Here is a 17,462-nt window from a genome sequence, read left to right as displayed (position 1 = left end):
AAATAAAAAAGTTTTCTATACAAGAATTTGATTTTGCTCGGTCAGTTTGTATGGCAGCTATATGCTATAGTTGTCCGATCTGAGCCATTTGTTCGGAAATTGTAGCAATGGGTTTGACAATAATCCATGCAAAATTTCGTGAMGATATCTGGACAAATAAAAAAGTTTTCTACCCAAGAACCAGATATTGATCATTCAGTTTGTATGGCAGCTATATGCTATAGTGGTCCGATTTGAACAATTTGTTTAAATATTCTAATAATTGGGCTTTATAGTAAGAAAGAAATGTAAATATTTTGCAAAACTCCATATGTATCAGGGAAAATCATTACCAGGACTCCTTCAAGGGCTCCAGTTTTTCAATTCACAGTACTATGCTGAGGTATTCACGAAATTCATCTAWAGTGGGGCCTTGGTGGGTAATAACTTTCAAATTTGGCGCCTATATTATGATATACTTASAGAAAGAGAGAGAGAATTAGAGGGAACTATTTTGGAGGTGAAGTCCTATTACAGGAAAAAAAAAATCTATAACAGAACCGTAAGTAATAGATATAAAGAGCCGATTATTTTCGCTACGTATTGTAAATTACATTCTGTAGAGAACTCAAAACCCAAACCACTATTACTAAAAGCTTTTTTGATTTATTCAAAAAAATACTGGCTACAAAATTGTTGGACGAATGTTGTTCTAATTGGTACCTAATCMCCGTTAGGATGGTAAGGACGCCATCATCGACGCCATCCAGCGGTAGGCCCAAGACACGTGCTTTCGACGAAGTTGAACCTAAGGGAGATGGGTGTCAGATGTGTAGGGTTAGCAGGGCATACGAAGAGCTTGGTATTGTCATGCGGGGACTCATTTCATGCTAGACATACACTGAAAAAAAAAAAATTATTTGAGTTTCTTAATGTAGCAAAATTCATCAGCCACCCTGTCCGAGAGATAACCATTTTCGTTAGAGCACATGCCATCGATCGTGCAGCCYTCAGCGTACGAGGTGACAAAAATTCCCTCTGGTGGCTGCAGGAGTTTCGAGATGTAGCAATTAAACTGAGGCGGGGAGGGCGAAACCACCCTGAAGAGACCCCTGCTTAATTCTTCTGTTTGGAGTTTTTACTTCTAAATGGTACGGATGATTGAAAAACGCTCAAGTATTTCATAGTCAACACTTTCCGTTCTGCAGGGAGCGTCGATTTTTCGATGTCCTCAAGTAGCGTTGTGTGATTGGCTGTGTCATAGGCTTTTGACAAGTCCAACGCTACGAGGATCGTTCTCTCGCAGGGTGGTTTTTGGTTAAGACCATGAACTATCTGGTACTTTATGTTGTGCACTTTTCGAAAGTCATGCTGATGGTGAGCYAGACAGCTCAGATTTCTTTTAGCACGCTGCCCATAGCACAAACAAAGACAGACGAGTCTATGTAACCGAAAGGGATCCGAATTGTTATGTTATTGTCAACTCGGCAGCATTCCTYCAAAGAACTGCAGGGAGCAGAGATGCTTATCAGTTTCAGAACCATAACTTAATAAGCACAATTCGTTRAAATGGCATGAAATTTTGACAACATTTTAATTAAGGTTACTACTCTARGGCAAGGATAGAGATTTTTAATTTTTTGTATGATATTTCGGTTAGGCGAAAGACTTTTCAGCCAGTATATAAACAGAAATTCGTTAAAAAATTATTAAATATAAACATACTATTGTGATCAAATTGAAAGGTGCAGCGAAGTATAAATTAAAAATTCGCCTTTCAATTGGAACACAGTAGTATGTACGTACTGGTGTCTCAGGTGAAACAAATATGGGTGAACTTAAAAAAAATGCATGCAATTATGAAAGTATTTAAAAAAAAAATATATGAAGAACATGGTTATATAAAAAAAAAAAATTTCGCAACAGTTTAATGTGAGGTTAAGCTTGAAATGTTGATGTATTATTAAATATTCAGCACTTTTARGGTTGTGTATGCTATGTAAATATATGMCWTTTTYYWWTTTTKSYWAAAAAAAGTCGCCATAACTGGCATTCGCTATAGTATTTGGCTTTGCATGTTAATTTTTATATTGTGTATATTACTCTGCGTGTGCGTGTGAGTACAGTTGACAAAAAAACCAAAAAAACAAGTCGCTCAACTACTCAAAATATTTGCCGCGCAATGCAGTGTGTCTACGGCGCATACAATACTTTAGTGTTAGAAAAAGCTTTATAACTGTGTGCACCATTRCTATGGCGTTAGTCTCTAACAGAACTCAACTAAGTTACGCAACGGAGAATAGAGCAAAATATTTATATGAAAAACTATGTGTCATGTGCTGACTATATGCGAAATTGCAATCAATTATTTGCGACTCCTTTGCGAAGCCTTTGAGATGTTKTCGTATGGCATTTACCTTTATCAGTTGGTGAACCTAAAGTTAGACTGCTGAGGCTTGAACTCAAATTGTATGGACGTGGTGATGGCGGCACCGGCACAGTCTCATCACCTGGYAGGCATGTCTCAACCATAGCCTCCAAACAATTCACAAATAATTCCGAAGATTCGCCCATCATGGTGTACTAGTRGGTGGTAAAAGTAGTTGTTTTTATAAATGACTTCTTTAGTAAATAAATTAAATGCACGTTTGTACCTTTGTAAAGGGACCAGCGAACCGCCARAGGCCACCAAAGCCGCAACTTTGCAGGAAATGCAGTTGCTGTTGTGAGGGATCCTCGCTGGCGAGCATATTTTGTATGATGCTTTGTACTGAATTCAGCACGACTTGGTCGTGTGAGACTGAAAGTATATTGTTAATCTTCTGGTCCAGCAGCGAGTGTCTGTTAAAGTAAAAAAAAAATAAATAAAAATGGTAGGAAAAAAACATTAAAACTTAAACATTGTCAGATTTGTGCAACGCGTCTTACATGACTGGRAACACCTTGGGGAATACGACCGAACCCTCGGCCAGGTACTGATAGAGCACGCGCGTCTCATTCTCGTCTGTCGAATATTTCACTAATGTGGCCAAAACCGTTAATACCAGCGCTTGCGTGGACAAATCGGAGAGCACTTCGGGATCCAATAGCACATTGGACTCATTGGAAACAGATGAACGCGAACCACGCTCCTGTAGAAAGTATACAGTTTTATATTGTCATTTGTTACTTGTGGAAGTATTTTTTGCAAATAATTAATTTTGATTTYTTCAAGATTTTAGTTGAAATTTTTGGGTAATTAGAGTGCATGCTTAGTTATAWAGACATGCGAAGCAAGCAATTAGGTACGTGTCAAGCAACGGTCAAGTAATTGAAAAAATTCACAGTTTATATAATAGAGACAGCTGATTTAATCTAAAAAGGAAAGGTTATAGATAAAATCAAAATGAAAAGATTTTACAAAAACTATTAGAAGCAATAAAAATTAAAAAAAAAAAAAATACAAAAAAAAAAAACCTCAATTTAGGCGCGCCGCAGCTAAGATTTCTATATTGATTTTGATTAGTCAGTTTGTATGGCAGCTACATATATGTTATAGCGGTTCGATCTAAACAGTTCGGAGTTTTTTGCAATGGCTTGGACAATAATCCTTGTCGGATTTCGTGAAGAAATCTGGTCAAATATAAAAGTTCTCCATACAAGGACTTCATTTTGATTCTTCAGTTTGTACGACAGCTATCTGATATAGTGGTCCGATCTCAACAATTTGCTCAGAGATTTTAGCAATGGCTTGGGCAATAATCCATGCGAAATTTCGTGAAGATATTTGGTGAATTAAAAAAGTTTTCTATATAGGAGCTTGATTTGTGTCGGTCAGTTTGTATGGCAGCTATATGCTATAGTGGTCCGATCTGAACAATTTGTTCGGATATTGTGGTGCTATCTTGAACAATAATTTGAGCCAAATATTGTGAAGATATCTTGTCAAATAAAAAAGTTTTCTATATAGGAGCCTGATTTGTGTCGGTCAGTTTGTATGACAGCAATATGTTACAGTGGTCCGATCTGAACAATTTGTTGGCAGATTGTGACACTGTCTTGGGCCATAATGTATGCCAAATTTCATGAAGATAACTTGTCGAATAAAAAATATTTCCATACAAGGACTTGATTTTGATCGTTTGGTTTCTATGGCAGCAATATGCTATAGTGGTCCGATCTGAACAATTTGTTGGCAGATTGTGGCGCTGTCTTGGGTAATAATCCTTGCCAAATTTCGTGAAGATATCTTGTCAAATAAAAAACTTTTCTATACAAGGACTGGATTTTGATCGTTAAAAAATCTAATTAAAATTAATACTAAAGAAACACAAATTAATTTATTTTATTTATATAACTATTATTTGAAATTAAGTAAAATTAATTTTTTTGTTTCAAATCATAAATAAAAATAGTGCAACAAAAATGCATTAATTTCTACTTACTGCTAAATATTACGCAACTTAAAYCATTTCTCCAAGCATTTTTACTAATAAAATATCGAAATAAATAACTCTAATAATGCATATTTTACGACACATGAACTTAAAATACACATGAATTTAAAATACACAAAAATAAAAACTTATTAATATCTAAAACACTGATATTTCTAATAAATATCTTTGARGGTGCCAAGCGAACAACAAAGTGGAGCTTGTAAAGACAACTGTGCGCTTTGGGCAATAATAAATAAAATTTGTGTTGCTGCATATTTTAGTACTTTTATAGTTYATTTTTTCATGCGAAATATTTATTGTGTGTGTATATGCGTAGATATGTAGGAGAGTGGTGTTTAACACGAAATCAAGTCAAGTGCTGTACAAAGAGTGTTTGTTGTGTTGTGCTGCMCAAACATTCATTAACATTTATGGAAAATATGAATATTTTGTACAAGGAAACAGTTATATTACAAATAAAAAAAAAAGAGCTAGAAGAACAGTTCTCATGTGTGTATAAGAAAAGGAGGACGAGCAATAGCTAATAGAGCTAGTAGTAAGTAAGAGAAGAGAGCACAATAGCTAATACCTGGCGTTCTTCGATAGTGCTCGTATTATTCGGTTCTTTTGTTGTTGGCACCGAAAAAGAGCGCTGTGTTTTAAACAAAACTTTGGCATTCATCTAGATGATTTTTTTTTTTTGTTTTTTTTTTATTGATAAATTTTCAAATCCATATGCATGATAGTTTTCCAAATAAAAAACACGTGTATAACCCAAATACAGGCAGCCAGCATAAAGTTACGAATAGAAATCATAAATCATCAACCACAAATAAATTCCAATAGCAAGTTCAAATGCCCATCGTCAATTGGGTGGAGGGCGGTTGTGTGAGAAAGAAAGGGGGTTGCATGCAGTTGATTGGTTGTTGTCGGTGTGTTGGTTTAAAACAGCAATTTTAAAATTAGCCAAAACAAAGAAACAAATGATAATTAATATATTTGATAGCAATTGTTGTCAGGATATATATATATTTTTTAAATTAAATTAACAAAATTAAATTGATTTTTGTTCAAATCATAAGTAACAACACGTTGAACATATCAGCAATATGTTTTGAGTACACGATTTATTACGATTATGTAATGCAAGCAGCAAATTATTAGCAGGCAATAATTTAACATGTAGTTGTTTTTTTTTGGTATCGATTACGTAACGCATATATATTTGTCAACATAAAAATAGAGAAAATATAGAAAATAGATTTCAATCAATTACTTTACGTGATTTATACTTGCTTCAATGCAATAAATACAGAAAATGATATTACTTTTACGTCTACAAAACTGAAAAAATAAGCAGGATGAACGCTGGCGATTAACTGGGTTCAAAAAACAAGAAAATACTTTAACTTCGGCTGCGACGAAGCTATAATAATCCTAAAGGTTTCCTATAGCAAAATAGGGTAGGAAAAAAGTTCCTTCTTCTAATTTTGAGAGACCAGTTTGTATGGCAGCTATATGCTATAATGATCCGATATCAACAATTTGTGCGGAGATTGTAGCGTTGCCCTGGATAATAATATGTGCCAAATATCGTGAAKATRTCTTGTCAAATAAAGAAGTGTTTCATACAAGCACTTGATCCGATCGTTCAATTTRTATGASSGMTATATGYTATATAGATCTGATCTGCACCATTTCTACGGAGATTGCACCATTGCCTTATTCAATAATCCATGCCAAATTTCGTGAAGATATCTTGTCAAGTTAAAAACTTTTTCACACAAGCACTTTATTCCGATCGTTCAATTTGTATGGCWGCAATATGCTATACTTGTCCGATCTGAACAATTTATTAGTAAATTGTAATGCAGCCTTAAATAATAATCTATGCTAAGTATCGTTAAGATATCTTCTCAAATAAAGAATTTTCCCATACAAGAACTTTATTCAGAACGTTCAGTTTGTATGGCAGCTATACCCTATARTACCTCCAATATCGGCGGTGCCGACAAATGAGCAACTTCTAGGCAAGGAAAGTATGTGTACAAAATTTCAAAGCGATATCTTAAAAATCTGAGGGACTTAATCCTGTATAAACRGACCGATAGACAAGACGTTACCGCAATAGACACAGCTTTTATCCGCTCAAGGACGATTATACCGTACATCAGTTACTAATATAGARAAGGTCTTGGAAAAAAAAATTGAAATTATGTTGATGCTCGCAAATAGGACATATTTCATAATCTATGGAATCGTAGTCAGGTCAAATTCTAATACCAGTGCTCTCAGCATAGTTTACATTAGCTGTTGCGATAGCTGAAACATCGAAGATTTCAGATATCARAATTGTATACTTTCAACGTGTTTACTAAATTTCTGAAAAGTAAACTGAACTAAAAGGGATTCGCGTTCATCTTGCATTAAAAACAGTGATCGGCATTATTGCTGAGTGCTCAAACGCTACCTCTTTCGATAACTCTATGTATTTAGACATTGGTAATATTAGTTCGCACCGACTCGTTAGAGTCTGGCGGATGCCGTTCCCACGACATTCGGGGCTACGTAACCGTCAAGGACCCGGATTTTATCCGACCAAGGACTGTCAACTCGGCAGAATTCTGTCGATACGACAACAACAGCATTGAACTGGCAGAATTGTTAAGATATGCCAACCACTGTTTCAAAAAAAAAAAAAAAAAAATTGTATAATAGTAAAGTAGTAGAGTTAGTAGTAGCTTAAAAACAAATTGTATTTAGATTGAATAAAAAAGAACTGTTGAAAATAAAAACTAATAAACACACACATACATATACAATAGTAGCTTACCTGATGTGCAGGTCCTTTGTGATGACGCGCAAACTGTAAAGCGGACTGATCAAGCATATCCCAGGACTTTTGCCGACGTGGCAGCGACATGCCGAGCGCCTGCAAAATACATGTAACGGTATTTTATAAAATTTAAACTATTAGTGTGCGACATTTACATTCTGATTGCCATAGAAGATCGTTTCGCCATTTTCCATAATGCTCAAATCGGTGGTCCATCGTGGTATGGCATGTTTGACGTGGCAGCGTGAGCGCACTTCCTCGGAAACGGCTACCAAAGCCGTCAAATAGGCAACGCTGTCAGGTGTCACTTCGAATTTGTCACGATGAAAAGGTTTSGCGACGAGACTCAGCAGCGTGCCGAGTATGCGGGATGTGCGAAAGACAGTCGAAGGTGTGGGATGACGAAAGCCCTGGAAGTGAAACAAAATTTAATAAAATTGTGTCACATAAAACCAAAGCGCAAAAAAAAACAAAAAAACAAAAAAAAACAAAAAAGTGCATCATACTTTTAGTAAGTGACCGACGAGTGCAAAGTGGAAATTGCTGCGAAACGATAAGCCTACTGCATGATCGAGTTGCTTGAAGTGCCACTCCAGTTTTTCGCGTGTACGCATCATGACATCGGCTATGCTCTCGTGATCGAAGCAACCCTGACGTTCCAGCGTATGCAGATTTTGTTCGAGAAACGCCAAACCGGCATCATACAACGATACTTCGTCCAACTGCAGCACGGAGATAGCAACCCAGAAGAGGGCGCGATGTATTGGCGATTCCTGCACAGCAAAAACAGAAAATATATTCACATAACAGGTTAAAAATAGAACTATTATTATTAACTAACAGGTCTCAGTAGGGGTTGTATGCGCGTCAAACATAAAACGATCGCCTCGATTAATGTGATGTCGTTGAATGATTCCAGTGCTTTTACTAAAATGCGCAGAAGTTGTTTCACTTCCTGATCGGTTATGCTTTTACTAATGCAACCGTAAACTATGAGCGCACGTGGTTCCAATGCAGGATTGTAACAGAAGGCGAAACTGCGCGACAAYGTCGTCCATGTCTCCAGCCATTGGCAATCCGGCACATCGGGCATGCAGACCGACATGATCTCCGACAGCGAATCGACCACCTCTTCTAATGAGGGCAATGTGATGCGCTCCACATCGGCTGGTAACATTTGACAGACGCGCTCATTGCCCAACCATCTGTCGGATGGATGACGATAGCTCGAGCGGAAGGCTGTTACAGCGGCCGATTTGACTTTGCTGATACCGAAGAGCGCRTAGAATTTGTAGAGTGAGAATTCTTCGAGWGCCAGCCGGAGCACGCGCTTTGCATTGTCTGAGAAAGTCGGTTTAGTGCAAGTTGTTAGCGAGTGTATGATGTTGACGACGAGACCGTGTATGGAGGCGCGCATTGTCACCGAACCGGAGCAGATCTAATAAGGTGGGAGAGAGAGTGGAGTGTTAATTAAAGTTCAAATTATGAATTTATATATACATATAAGCTTAAGTGAAAGAGTTGAAGTATAGAACCAACGTTTCGAAATTTGAAGGTTTGGTTATACTGTAGACACAATTGTTCAMGAAGTGAAAAATATAAGCCTTTAAAGTTTTAATGAACGTTASAATTTGAGCTTTAGTAGAGCTTAGTAACTTGATGAGTAAGGATCACGCAAAAAACTTGATTTGAGCTTATGRCGAYCGATTGAACTACATAAACCAAATCCCTCTCTGAAATTAATACTTTTAAAAGTGTTTGTTATTCATACAAACAATCATGAGCGACCTTGGAGATGGAAGTTGAACTAAGACTTACCGATCTAAACGAGGTTAGATCTTCGAAATAACAGCCATTGGCCGGATAAAATCCATGTCAATTCCGGTGCGTAGAACCGGCTGTTGTGGAAATTGCTTCTTGATGTCGCCCATCGAACACCTGCAGAGTGAAGCCCGTATGCTTCGAGAGCATCACGAGGTCATTCCTYAATTAAGTCGATGATATCAAACAATACACCTACCAGACTTCGGACCGAACTAACTTCCGACAAGCAGTAACCGCCATTCAGAGTGGAGCCATTAACAACTTCACTGAATGGCCTACTTGGAGTCAAGCTACTACTCATTGCGGACGAAGAGCTCGAGTTGGCGCGAAAATCGAGACTGACAGTTGCAGTGCTTCGTTSTGGATTACCCTGTTACAACTTACCGATCCAAAGAGTGTGGGATACTCCCCCTGGTTTTACATTCCTTTAACTACCCGAGAAAAGACTTTTCAACCCATACACTAATAAAAATTACAGGATGTTTGGAGCCTTAATGACAATATAAATAAAGTGAGGTAATAGTCCCCGCTTAGGTGGTTACATACCGTTGGTTGTCATCGAAATAATTTAACGGATCTAATACAATGAAATGTTATATTTCGTCGGGGTCGGACCATAGGGAGAGGAATGTTCTCGTAGCGACAGAAAACATTCTTGTTCTTTAAAAAAAACAAAAAAAAAACAAAACCGGTCCGTTCCGGTTACTTAGACCCGACTGTCTTGGGGTTTGCTGAGCATGCAAAGGGTTGGTTAGTCATGTCAGAGTGGATTCTGGTAAGTARAGGTTTGAGTATCCAGAACGAAGTTGCGCAAGGGTCAATATAAATTCTCGGGGCGACTCGAGCTCGTGGTCTGCAATGGGTGCTGGTTTGAACTGCTAGCCAATGCCTTCTGCCTACAAAAGCCATTATACATTRCCAATATAGGAAGCTTTACTTTTAATAGTTTTCGGCCGGATATARTTTCAGAGTCGTTTGCGTTACAATAAAAGCGATTTCTAAGACAGCCGGTTCGGCGTTACTGAACTCGAACGGGGCTGTTATTTCGGCGAACTCACCMTGTTTGGAACGGTGAGTTTTAGTTTAAGTGCCGTAGTATATATTAGATTGTCAAAAAAGTCTTGCGGTATTTTCGCTAGTTGGCGCAGAGAGCGCGTAGTTCTAGTTTTATTCGTCGCTATACTTTTTTGGAAAGCTCATTTCACGCGCTAACACGTGTTTGATTGATTCGTCGTTTCTTTTAAGTTGTTCGTGAGTTATAGCGTCGCAAACATGTAGCAAAATAAATAGAAAATACGGCATATTTTACAGTACTACTACGATGAAGGCAAAAATGCATCACAAGCTGCCAATAAAATTTGTGCAGTTTATGGATCCAATACAGTTTCCATTTCCACCGCACAACGATGGTTTCAACGTTTTCGTTCTGGTGTAGAGGTGGTCGAAGATGCGCCACCGCCCCGGAAGGCCTGTCGTCGAAAATTGCGATAAAATTGCTGAATTGGTCGCAAGAGACCCCCATAGTAGCAGCCGTAGCATCGGTCAAGAGCTGGACATGAGTCATCAAAAAAAATTTTGTGAACAATTGAAAATTCAATCAAAATGCCGCAAGACTTTTTTGACAACCTATTATCTACAACTCTCTAACCTCACTCTATATGAATGATCTTGTATCAATGTTCCACCTACTGCAGCAGCATCATAAAATCATTTAGTTTACTCTAGAAACAAATGAATAACCTCACATAATTTATTTTTTTTTTAGCAAAAATCTACTTACAACAACAAAAAAACAAACACTGCAGTCAGGTGATAACTTGAAAAATCAACACAAAATAGAATTATGTAACGCTGCAATAAAGTACTCACCAAAAACGTGATAATATGAAATAGATATGGCAAATGTGTTACGACATCAAGGCAGTTATTGAAGGACAACATGAGCAGAAAACGCGTCAGTATTGCAATATCATCCCACATCATATGCTGCTCCAGAAACTGTGTGGGATTGGTGCAGGTCTTATCCAAGACGCGGCACATGCGCGTTATGATCTTCTTCGACACCAACAGCACATTGGCCGAGGCGAGCGCCACAGCCGTGTCGGCCATAATCTCCACGTGCGGCGAACCCAAACCGTAAGTAATCGATTTGTGTAGAAAATTATCCAACACCATATCGATGAGATCGGGTATGCGACCAATTGAGCCCCAAATTTTCGCCTGCACCGATGGATACATCTCCTTCTGTTCGATTGTAAGACAAATCAATTTATCTAAGATCTGTGCGACCTTTAGCTTTTTGGCGTCATCGTTTGATTTGCAAAATTTCAGTAGGTTATTCAGCCACGGCGTCATATATTCCAAGCATAAATGCTTCAACTCAATTGTGCTGCGCTGGAAACCCTGTATGCATTCCTCTAGAAATTCGAGCGTTAAATGCGGTTCATTGGTGGCCAATTTCTCGCTGATGGATTTAATGAAAATTGTGTTGTTCGATGGTATACACAAACCGTGTGCCTCCAATAGTTGACCTTCGATTTTCAAATCAAAGGAGCAGGTGAGCGAGCAGAGTAAATTATACGCAGCTAAACGTAAGGTGGGATCTGAGGTGCCTAGATTAAGTAGTGCCATATTTAAAAGTGTACCGGGCACATCTTTCGGACGTATTTTCTGGTGCACCGTCACCGATTCCGGTTGACTTAACTCCCAACGATTACGTATATGTATGATAGCCTGTACAATGGTATCACAATCGTTGTGTATAAAKSWAAGCTGWCCRCTTTCATTCGTTATAGAGAGCGTAAATTGATTATCATCTACTAGACAAACTTCCTCAATCTCAGAGGCATAATAGACATCGTTGAGCAGTACTGAATGACCCAGCACTTTGGTTTTCTCCACTGCTGTCACTTGCAATGCAGTGGGACCGACTTTTATAGCAACTTTGGTATCTTTATGGCTAAGCTTGAGCGCATTATTGAATACCTTGAGATCTTCGTCTAGCGATAATGTGGCGCCTGGCAGTTTCTGTTGTTCAGTGTCGATGTATTCATTGAGCTTATTGGACGAATCGATGAACACTAGTTTGCGATCACTCTGTGGATTAGTTATGATAATAGTTATAAAACCAATTTTATTTTTTTTTTTTGTTAGCAAATTTTACAAATATAAGTACCTTTATCGGCGCTAGTATGCGTTCATGGAATTTTGTATATTCACGCACCCATGAATTACAGTTGTAAATGTAAATGGTGTATAAATTGTCATAGGTAACGGTTGGCAGCACACAAAACCATTTCTGCAAGAATTCGGTGCGAAAGCGATTATCCGAGCAAGTGTGYGTGAAGTCTATGAGCAATTCGAAAGGTGAGTGGCATAATGCTTTGAGCGTGAGTATTACATGATACAGCAGTAAGTCGCCATTCGTTTCGCCGATTCTGAAAGTAAGTGAACGAAGAAAATTAAGAATTAATTATTTAAATAAAGTGGTAATTTGAAATAAATTAAATATTATTGATCAGGGTTTCAGCTCCCTTAACTGTGGTTCTACGGATCCTTATAAAAGATGCCAGATCGATTGACGGACAGACTTCAGGACTAATGGTGTAGAGGAGAAACGATCACATTCCCACAACAGACGGGTCTACGTATTCAGTACGGACTTTTACGGACGGATTTTTATCCGGCCAAGGACTGTCAACTAGGTAGATTTCTGCCACTACAACAACAACAACAACAACAACAACAGGGGAAACGATGGAAAAACGGACATGGAAATCGACTCCGGATCCTCAACTGACAGAGCTGTCTTCAGACTAGTATGGCTGTTATTATTACCAAGCGATTGAAATAGGGTTAGATCCACGAAATAACAGCACTTCGACGGATAAAATACGGATCAATACTGGTATCGTAAAACCAGGCAGTTGCTAGTGCGGCTGTTCGAAGAAGACGTTGGCGGTATGGATGGGGTTAGTGGCGCATGCTGTCATGCGGAGACCCATTGCGCGCAGGACATATATTAGATATGTCGGGTTCTATTCTAAATAAGTAGGGTTTTAGCCTGCCATAGTATCCCGAACGAAGCTGCGCAGTGGTAACTCTCGCTTCTAGCGCCCATTCGAGCTTTTCGTCTGCAATGGGTGGTGATTTGACTACAAGTACGCCATTCACTGAGAAGCAGTGGGTGAAGATATTGACGGCTCCACTGTGAATGACGTTCACTGCTTGTCGGAAGTTAAGCTCCCGTATCGACACATGGCACCGTGACCAAGCCGCATAAATATCCTAGCAATAACTGTTAACTCAGCATGCAACTAACTATATTACTTGTTAACTTGCCGTGCAAGCGCACTCTACTCACTTGTAACGCCTGGCAATGTAGTAGAATACGGGTAATCCCGCTTTACTTGCGCCGGCTTGATAGAAGATATTCATGGATTTTATGCTTTTGAACTCCTCCTTTTCATGCATTTGATGTTTCACCATAATATCTTCGAAGTAATTCGATGACATGTCAATGGAGCTCCAACGCGCATACGATGAGAACATCATGCTRCAGTGCACCGAACTAAAATGTATAATAAATAAGAATTCGTTGCTGTTTTTTTTTTTTAATCTTATTTAATTATTTACTGTGAATCCACTGGTTTATGTTCTGGCGGCCCCAAATAAGCCAGCAATGTGGCCATTTTGTCGAAAGGACGCCTGCCTACAGCTTTGTGATCACGACTGCTGGAGAGATAGTCGCCAATGCGCTCCTGATGCGTCCACAGCAAACGATGTAATGCCAAAACATTGGCATCTGAGATGAAGCTCATGCTGTGCGAAGCCTGGTCCACCGTCTCGCAGTCCGAGGCAATTTGTACGAAAAAGTGACGACCCTGTTCAAATCGTGCGCGTAGAAAATCATTAAATGACACCATATGCTGCTCCTTAGAAAACTCAATGTGATTGGCGATGTTTTGTAAGATTTTCGACATCAACATAAGACCACGCTTCACCGAGGCGGGCACTTGGCGATTAACAATGCCGAGTTCTTGGGGTGAGACTGGAAAGCARCGTATAMGAWTTTTTATTTTTTATTTTTTGTTTTTYGCATAAAGCGGTGGACTTTATACTCACCAATAGCTGGATTTATAAAGCGTAGAAAGATYACAGTGCCCACTGCGCCAATATTGGTTTGYAAGACGGTGGGAAAGCGTTTGCTCAACACCTGATAGAGGCAGTGACACATTGAGCGCAACTGTGAGGGAAAACGATCCACTGAATTGAGTATCGCTTCAAAGAAGACTCTGGTGAGCGATATTAGGTTCTCTTTATTGCGTTCCAAGTCTTCACCCGGCTCAAGTCTGTGCGAATGAATTTACAGGCAATCACACAATTTACTAACTTTAACAATATTACTCACCTAGCCGGATCCACCTCATAGCTAGTGGTTTGATCATCGAGCAAAGGTCGTATTAGCGGCTCTAACAAATTTTGCAAATAGCTTGCACCGTAAATTTTAAAGCAAAATGCCATTATTTTACTGCCAAGCGAATTGCCGCGAAAGAGTGTCGACATGCATTCGGATATTTCGACTTCGCGATAGAACATATTCCACAAGAGCGGTGAGAGCAGATGCTTGGCATCGAATAGTGTTACCAGCACACGTGCCAATTCATCCATTTGTGAAGTGGTCACCACATTAGCCAATGCCATCGCTATAGGCAGCTCACCCTTATCGCTAATCATTGTAACCAATTGGACCAACTGCTCGAATCGATCTGCAAGCACAGTCTCGGCTAGCGTATCGAATTCAGTGCCTTGCTTCAAGATGCGCGTAAGCACTTCCATAAAGGCGGCGCGTGTTTGTAAATCGGGATTGTAGCCAAGATCGATGGAATGCATCAGACCCGAGTCGATGTTGGCGCCGAGCAAATTTGACATCGCCTGTATGGTGGTAAAGCGTAACATGCCCAATCTGCCATTAACAGCCGGATGCGGTGGGAGTAGCGGTGGGTTATTTAACTCTTTTTCAGCCTCAGTGCTATCAATGCAGTCGTTTAGGAGATTCATGAAAAGCGTAAAGTATCTGAAATGTGTAAAAAAAAAAACAAAAAGACAAGTAGTGTTAATGTTTGAAGGMAATGTGGATACTGTGTGTATGTGTTATACTTGAGGAATAATGCGCTCTTCGCGTCCATCAAATCGCCACGGTCGGATTCCTCGGGTTGCAAAGGTAGTCCACGTAGCAACGCCGCAACCGCTTCCATACAAGCTATATCGAGTTCACGGAATATTTCAGCGGGACTAAAAAATTAGAAAAAGGAAGTATGTAACAAGAAAAAAAATCGTGTTTTTTTTTTTTTTGCTTGTAGTAAAAATCGTATGAGTTAAAGTTGTTAGTTAACCTGGCGTCTAGGTATATGCCGTAAAGTTCACTGTAATCCTTACAATTTTGAAGCCGGCAGGAGTCCACTGCACCGTACGAGATATCTTCACAAAATTCAGCATGAAATATTGCCCAAGACAACTATATAATCTCCGAAGAAATTGCTCAGATCGGACCACCGTAGCAAATAGCTCCCACACAAACTGATMGATCMRAATKCAGTCCTAGTATGGGAAATTTTTTTATTTGACGAAATACCTTCGCGAAACTTGGCATGAAATATTTTCCATGCCAATTGTACAATTTACGGAGAAATTCCTTCGATCCGACCATTATAGCATATAGCTCCCATAACCAACTGATCGATCAAACTTCAGTCCTAGTATGGAAACATTTTTTATTGAAAGAGATATCTTCACGAAATTCGACATGAATTATTGCCCAAGACAACTATATAATCTCCGAAGAAATTGTTCAGATCGAACCWCCGTAGCAAATAGCTCCCACACCAGCTCGATCAAAATTCAGTCTYAGTATGTGAAACTTTTTTATTGAAAGAGATATCTTCAAGAAATTCGACATGATTTATTGTCCAAGGCAATTAWACAATCTTCGAAAAAATTGTTCAGATCGGATCATTATAGCATATAGCTTCCACACAAATTGATCAATCAAAATTTAGTCCTAGTATGGGAAATTTTTTTCTGACAAGATATCTTTATGAAATATTATCCATTTAAGTCGCAAAATAAATTTATGTTACTCACTTTGTTGGSGGCGGTTCGTTGGCTGTCGGTACTATTTGGTGTGAKGTGCCCATAACCCAATCGCTTAAGTACTCCACTAATTTATTGCGAAATTTCATTTCTTGCCGAAAGGCCAAATCGTCGCGACGTTTTATCATTATCTCTACCAAATTACAAACGCGCACTTTGGCGCGTATCCCTGACACAGTCATTTCGCGATGACGCATATAACGCACAATGCCCAGCATCATGCCTTCAATGCTCGTCACGCTTAGGTACTCGGAAGCAGCGACTTGCTCATTGTTCGGATCCTTCACGGGTCGTGGGCTCAATATCGAAATCATTATGTGTATAATGTGGTCGATGAAGGCGGTATTGATTTCGGAGACGTTCACTTGTCCCTGCTGATCGAAAAATTTCTCRACTATCGAACGTATTTGATCGAAAACTATGGGATAGAGTTGTGGTGTCATTTCTTCCGAAATTAAATCTTTCACATTTTTCTGTATATTCGAGCCGATTTTTTCATTATTACACACCAACAAGCGCAACAACTGACCGATGAATCTGTGTGTGGTGAGTAAGTAAAAACGATTAAAAATAATTAAATAATATTTTTATGCGAATTTGTTCAATAACGAATACTCACTGTGACACCGGACAGTATTGTAAATCTTGCTGCGGCACCGGCACTATCGTAGTCAATGATATGGTGCTGGGATGCAGTAGAGAACCACGTCCGGAACTGGTGGAACATGAGTAGAGCGAATAGAGCGAGACAGCTGGTATCGTGGAGATCGAAGTCAAACTGCCGGACGCTGCTAAAGTGTTCTGCGATTGCGCCAAACTGTTGTGCGACTGCAGGAGATTGCTCGTCGCAGGCATACCGCTACTGGAACCAGCAGTTGCGGTATTATTTTGTAATTGCATTTGCTTCCAACGTGAAGACAAACGCTTTTGCAGACACACGCCGCCAAGTGTTAGCAGAAACCATGTCATGTTGGCCCACTCGGTGATGTGCTCCTCTAAATCATGTTCCGAACTTTGATGACTCGCGCGACGCTTGCCAACGCCACGATGGAAGAGCTCGGCTTGCACATCGTCACTTTTATATTTGGGATATGTTTGCAAGACTTTGCTGGTGAGTTCCCAATTTCTACGGTGAAAAGGAAAGAGTCGATGAAGTAGAAAAATAGGTATTTCAAAAGCAATTWAAATAATATAATATTTATTCGAATTTATTGATTAATAAACATTAAAATTATTAACTAAAAATTTATTAA

The 17,462-nt window shown here is 39.1% G+C and overlaps 1 protein-coding gene across 1 annotated transcript in view; it reads right to left on the bottom strand.

Annotated features, from left to right (window-relative positions):
- The window catches only part of LOC108978654 (neurofibromin), a 31,233-nt gene that overhangs the window by 7,781 nt on the left and 5,990 nt on the right, over positions 1-17,462 (bottom strand). The window contains exons 11-26 of the mRNA XM_018949033.1: positions 16,829-17,335; positions 16,201-16,746; positions 15,217-15,351; positions 14,468-15,133; positions 14,182-14,408; positions 13,693-14,107; positions 13,421-13,612; positions 12,233-12,494; positions 10,927-12,153; positions 8,075-8,671; positions 7,740-8,006; positions 7,389-7,643; positions 7,231-7,329; positions 2,908-3,110; positions 2,634-2,820; positions 2,397-2,562 (exon numbers count right to left, since the gene is read on the bottom strand). Coding sequence (XP_018804578.1) covers positions 2,397-2,562; positions 2,634-2,820; positions 2,908-3,110; positions 7,231-7,329; positions 7,389-7,643; positions 7,740-8,006; positions 8,075-8,671; positions 10,927-12,153; positions 12,233-12,494; positions 13,421-13,612; positions 13,693-14,107; positions 14,182-14,408; positions 14,468-15,133; positions 15,217-15,351; positions 16,201-16,746; positions 16,829-17,335 — 5,951 coding nt within the window. The remainder of the gene's footprint in view (positions 1-2,396; positions 2,563-2,633; positions 2,821-2,907; positions 3,111-7,230; positions 7,330-7,388; positions 7,644-7,739; positions 8,007-8,074; positions 8,672-10,926; positions 12,154-12,232; positions 12,495-13,420; positions 13,613-13,692; positions 14,108-14,181; positions 14,409-14,467; positions 15,134-15,216; positions 15,352-16,200; positions 16,747-16,828; positions 17,336-17,462) is intronic.

The sequence above is a fragment of the Bactrocera latifrons genome, unplaced genomic scaffold (assembly GCF_001853355.1).
Source record: "Bactrocera latifrons isolate USDA-ARS-PBARC rearing strain unplaced genomic scaffold, ASM185335v1 scaffold_125, whole genome shotgun sequence".
Taxonomy (NCBI): domain Eukaryota; kingdom Metazoa; phylum Arthropoda; class Insecta; order Diptera; family Tephritidae; genus Bactrocera; species Bactrocera latifrons.
This window is presented reverse-complemented; position numbering and strand designations above follow the sequence as displayed.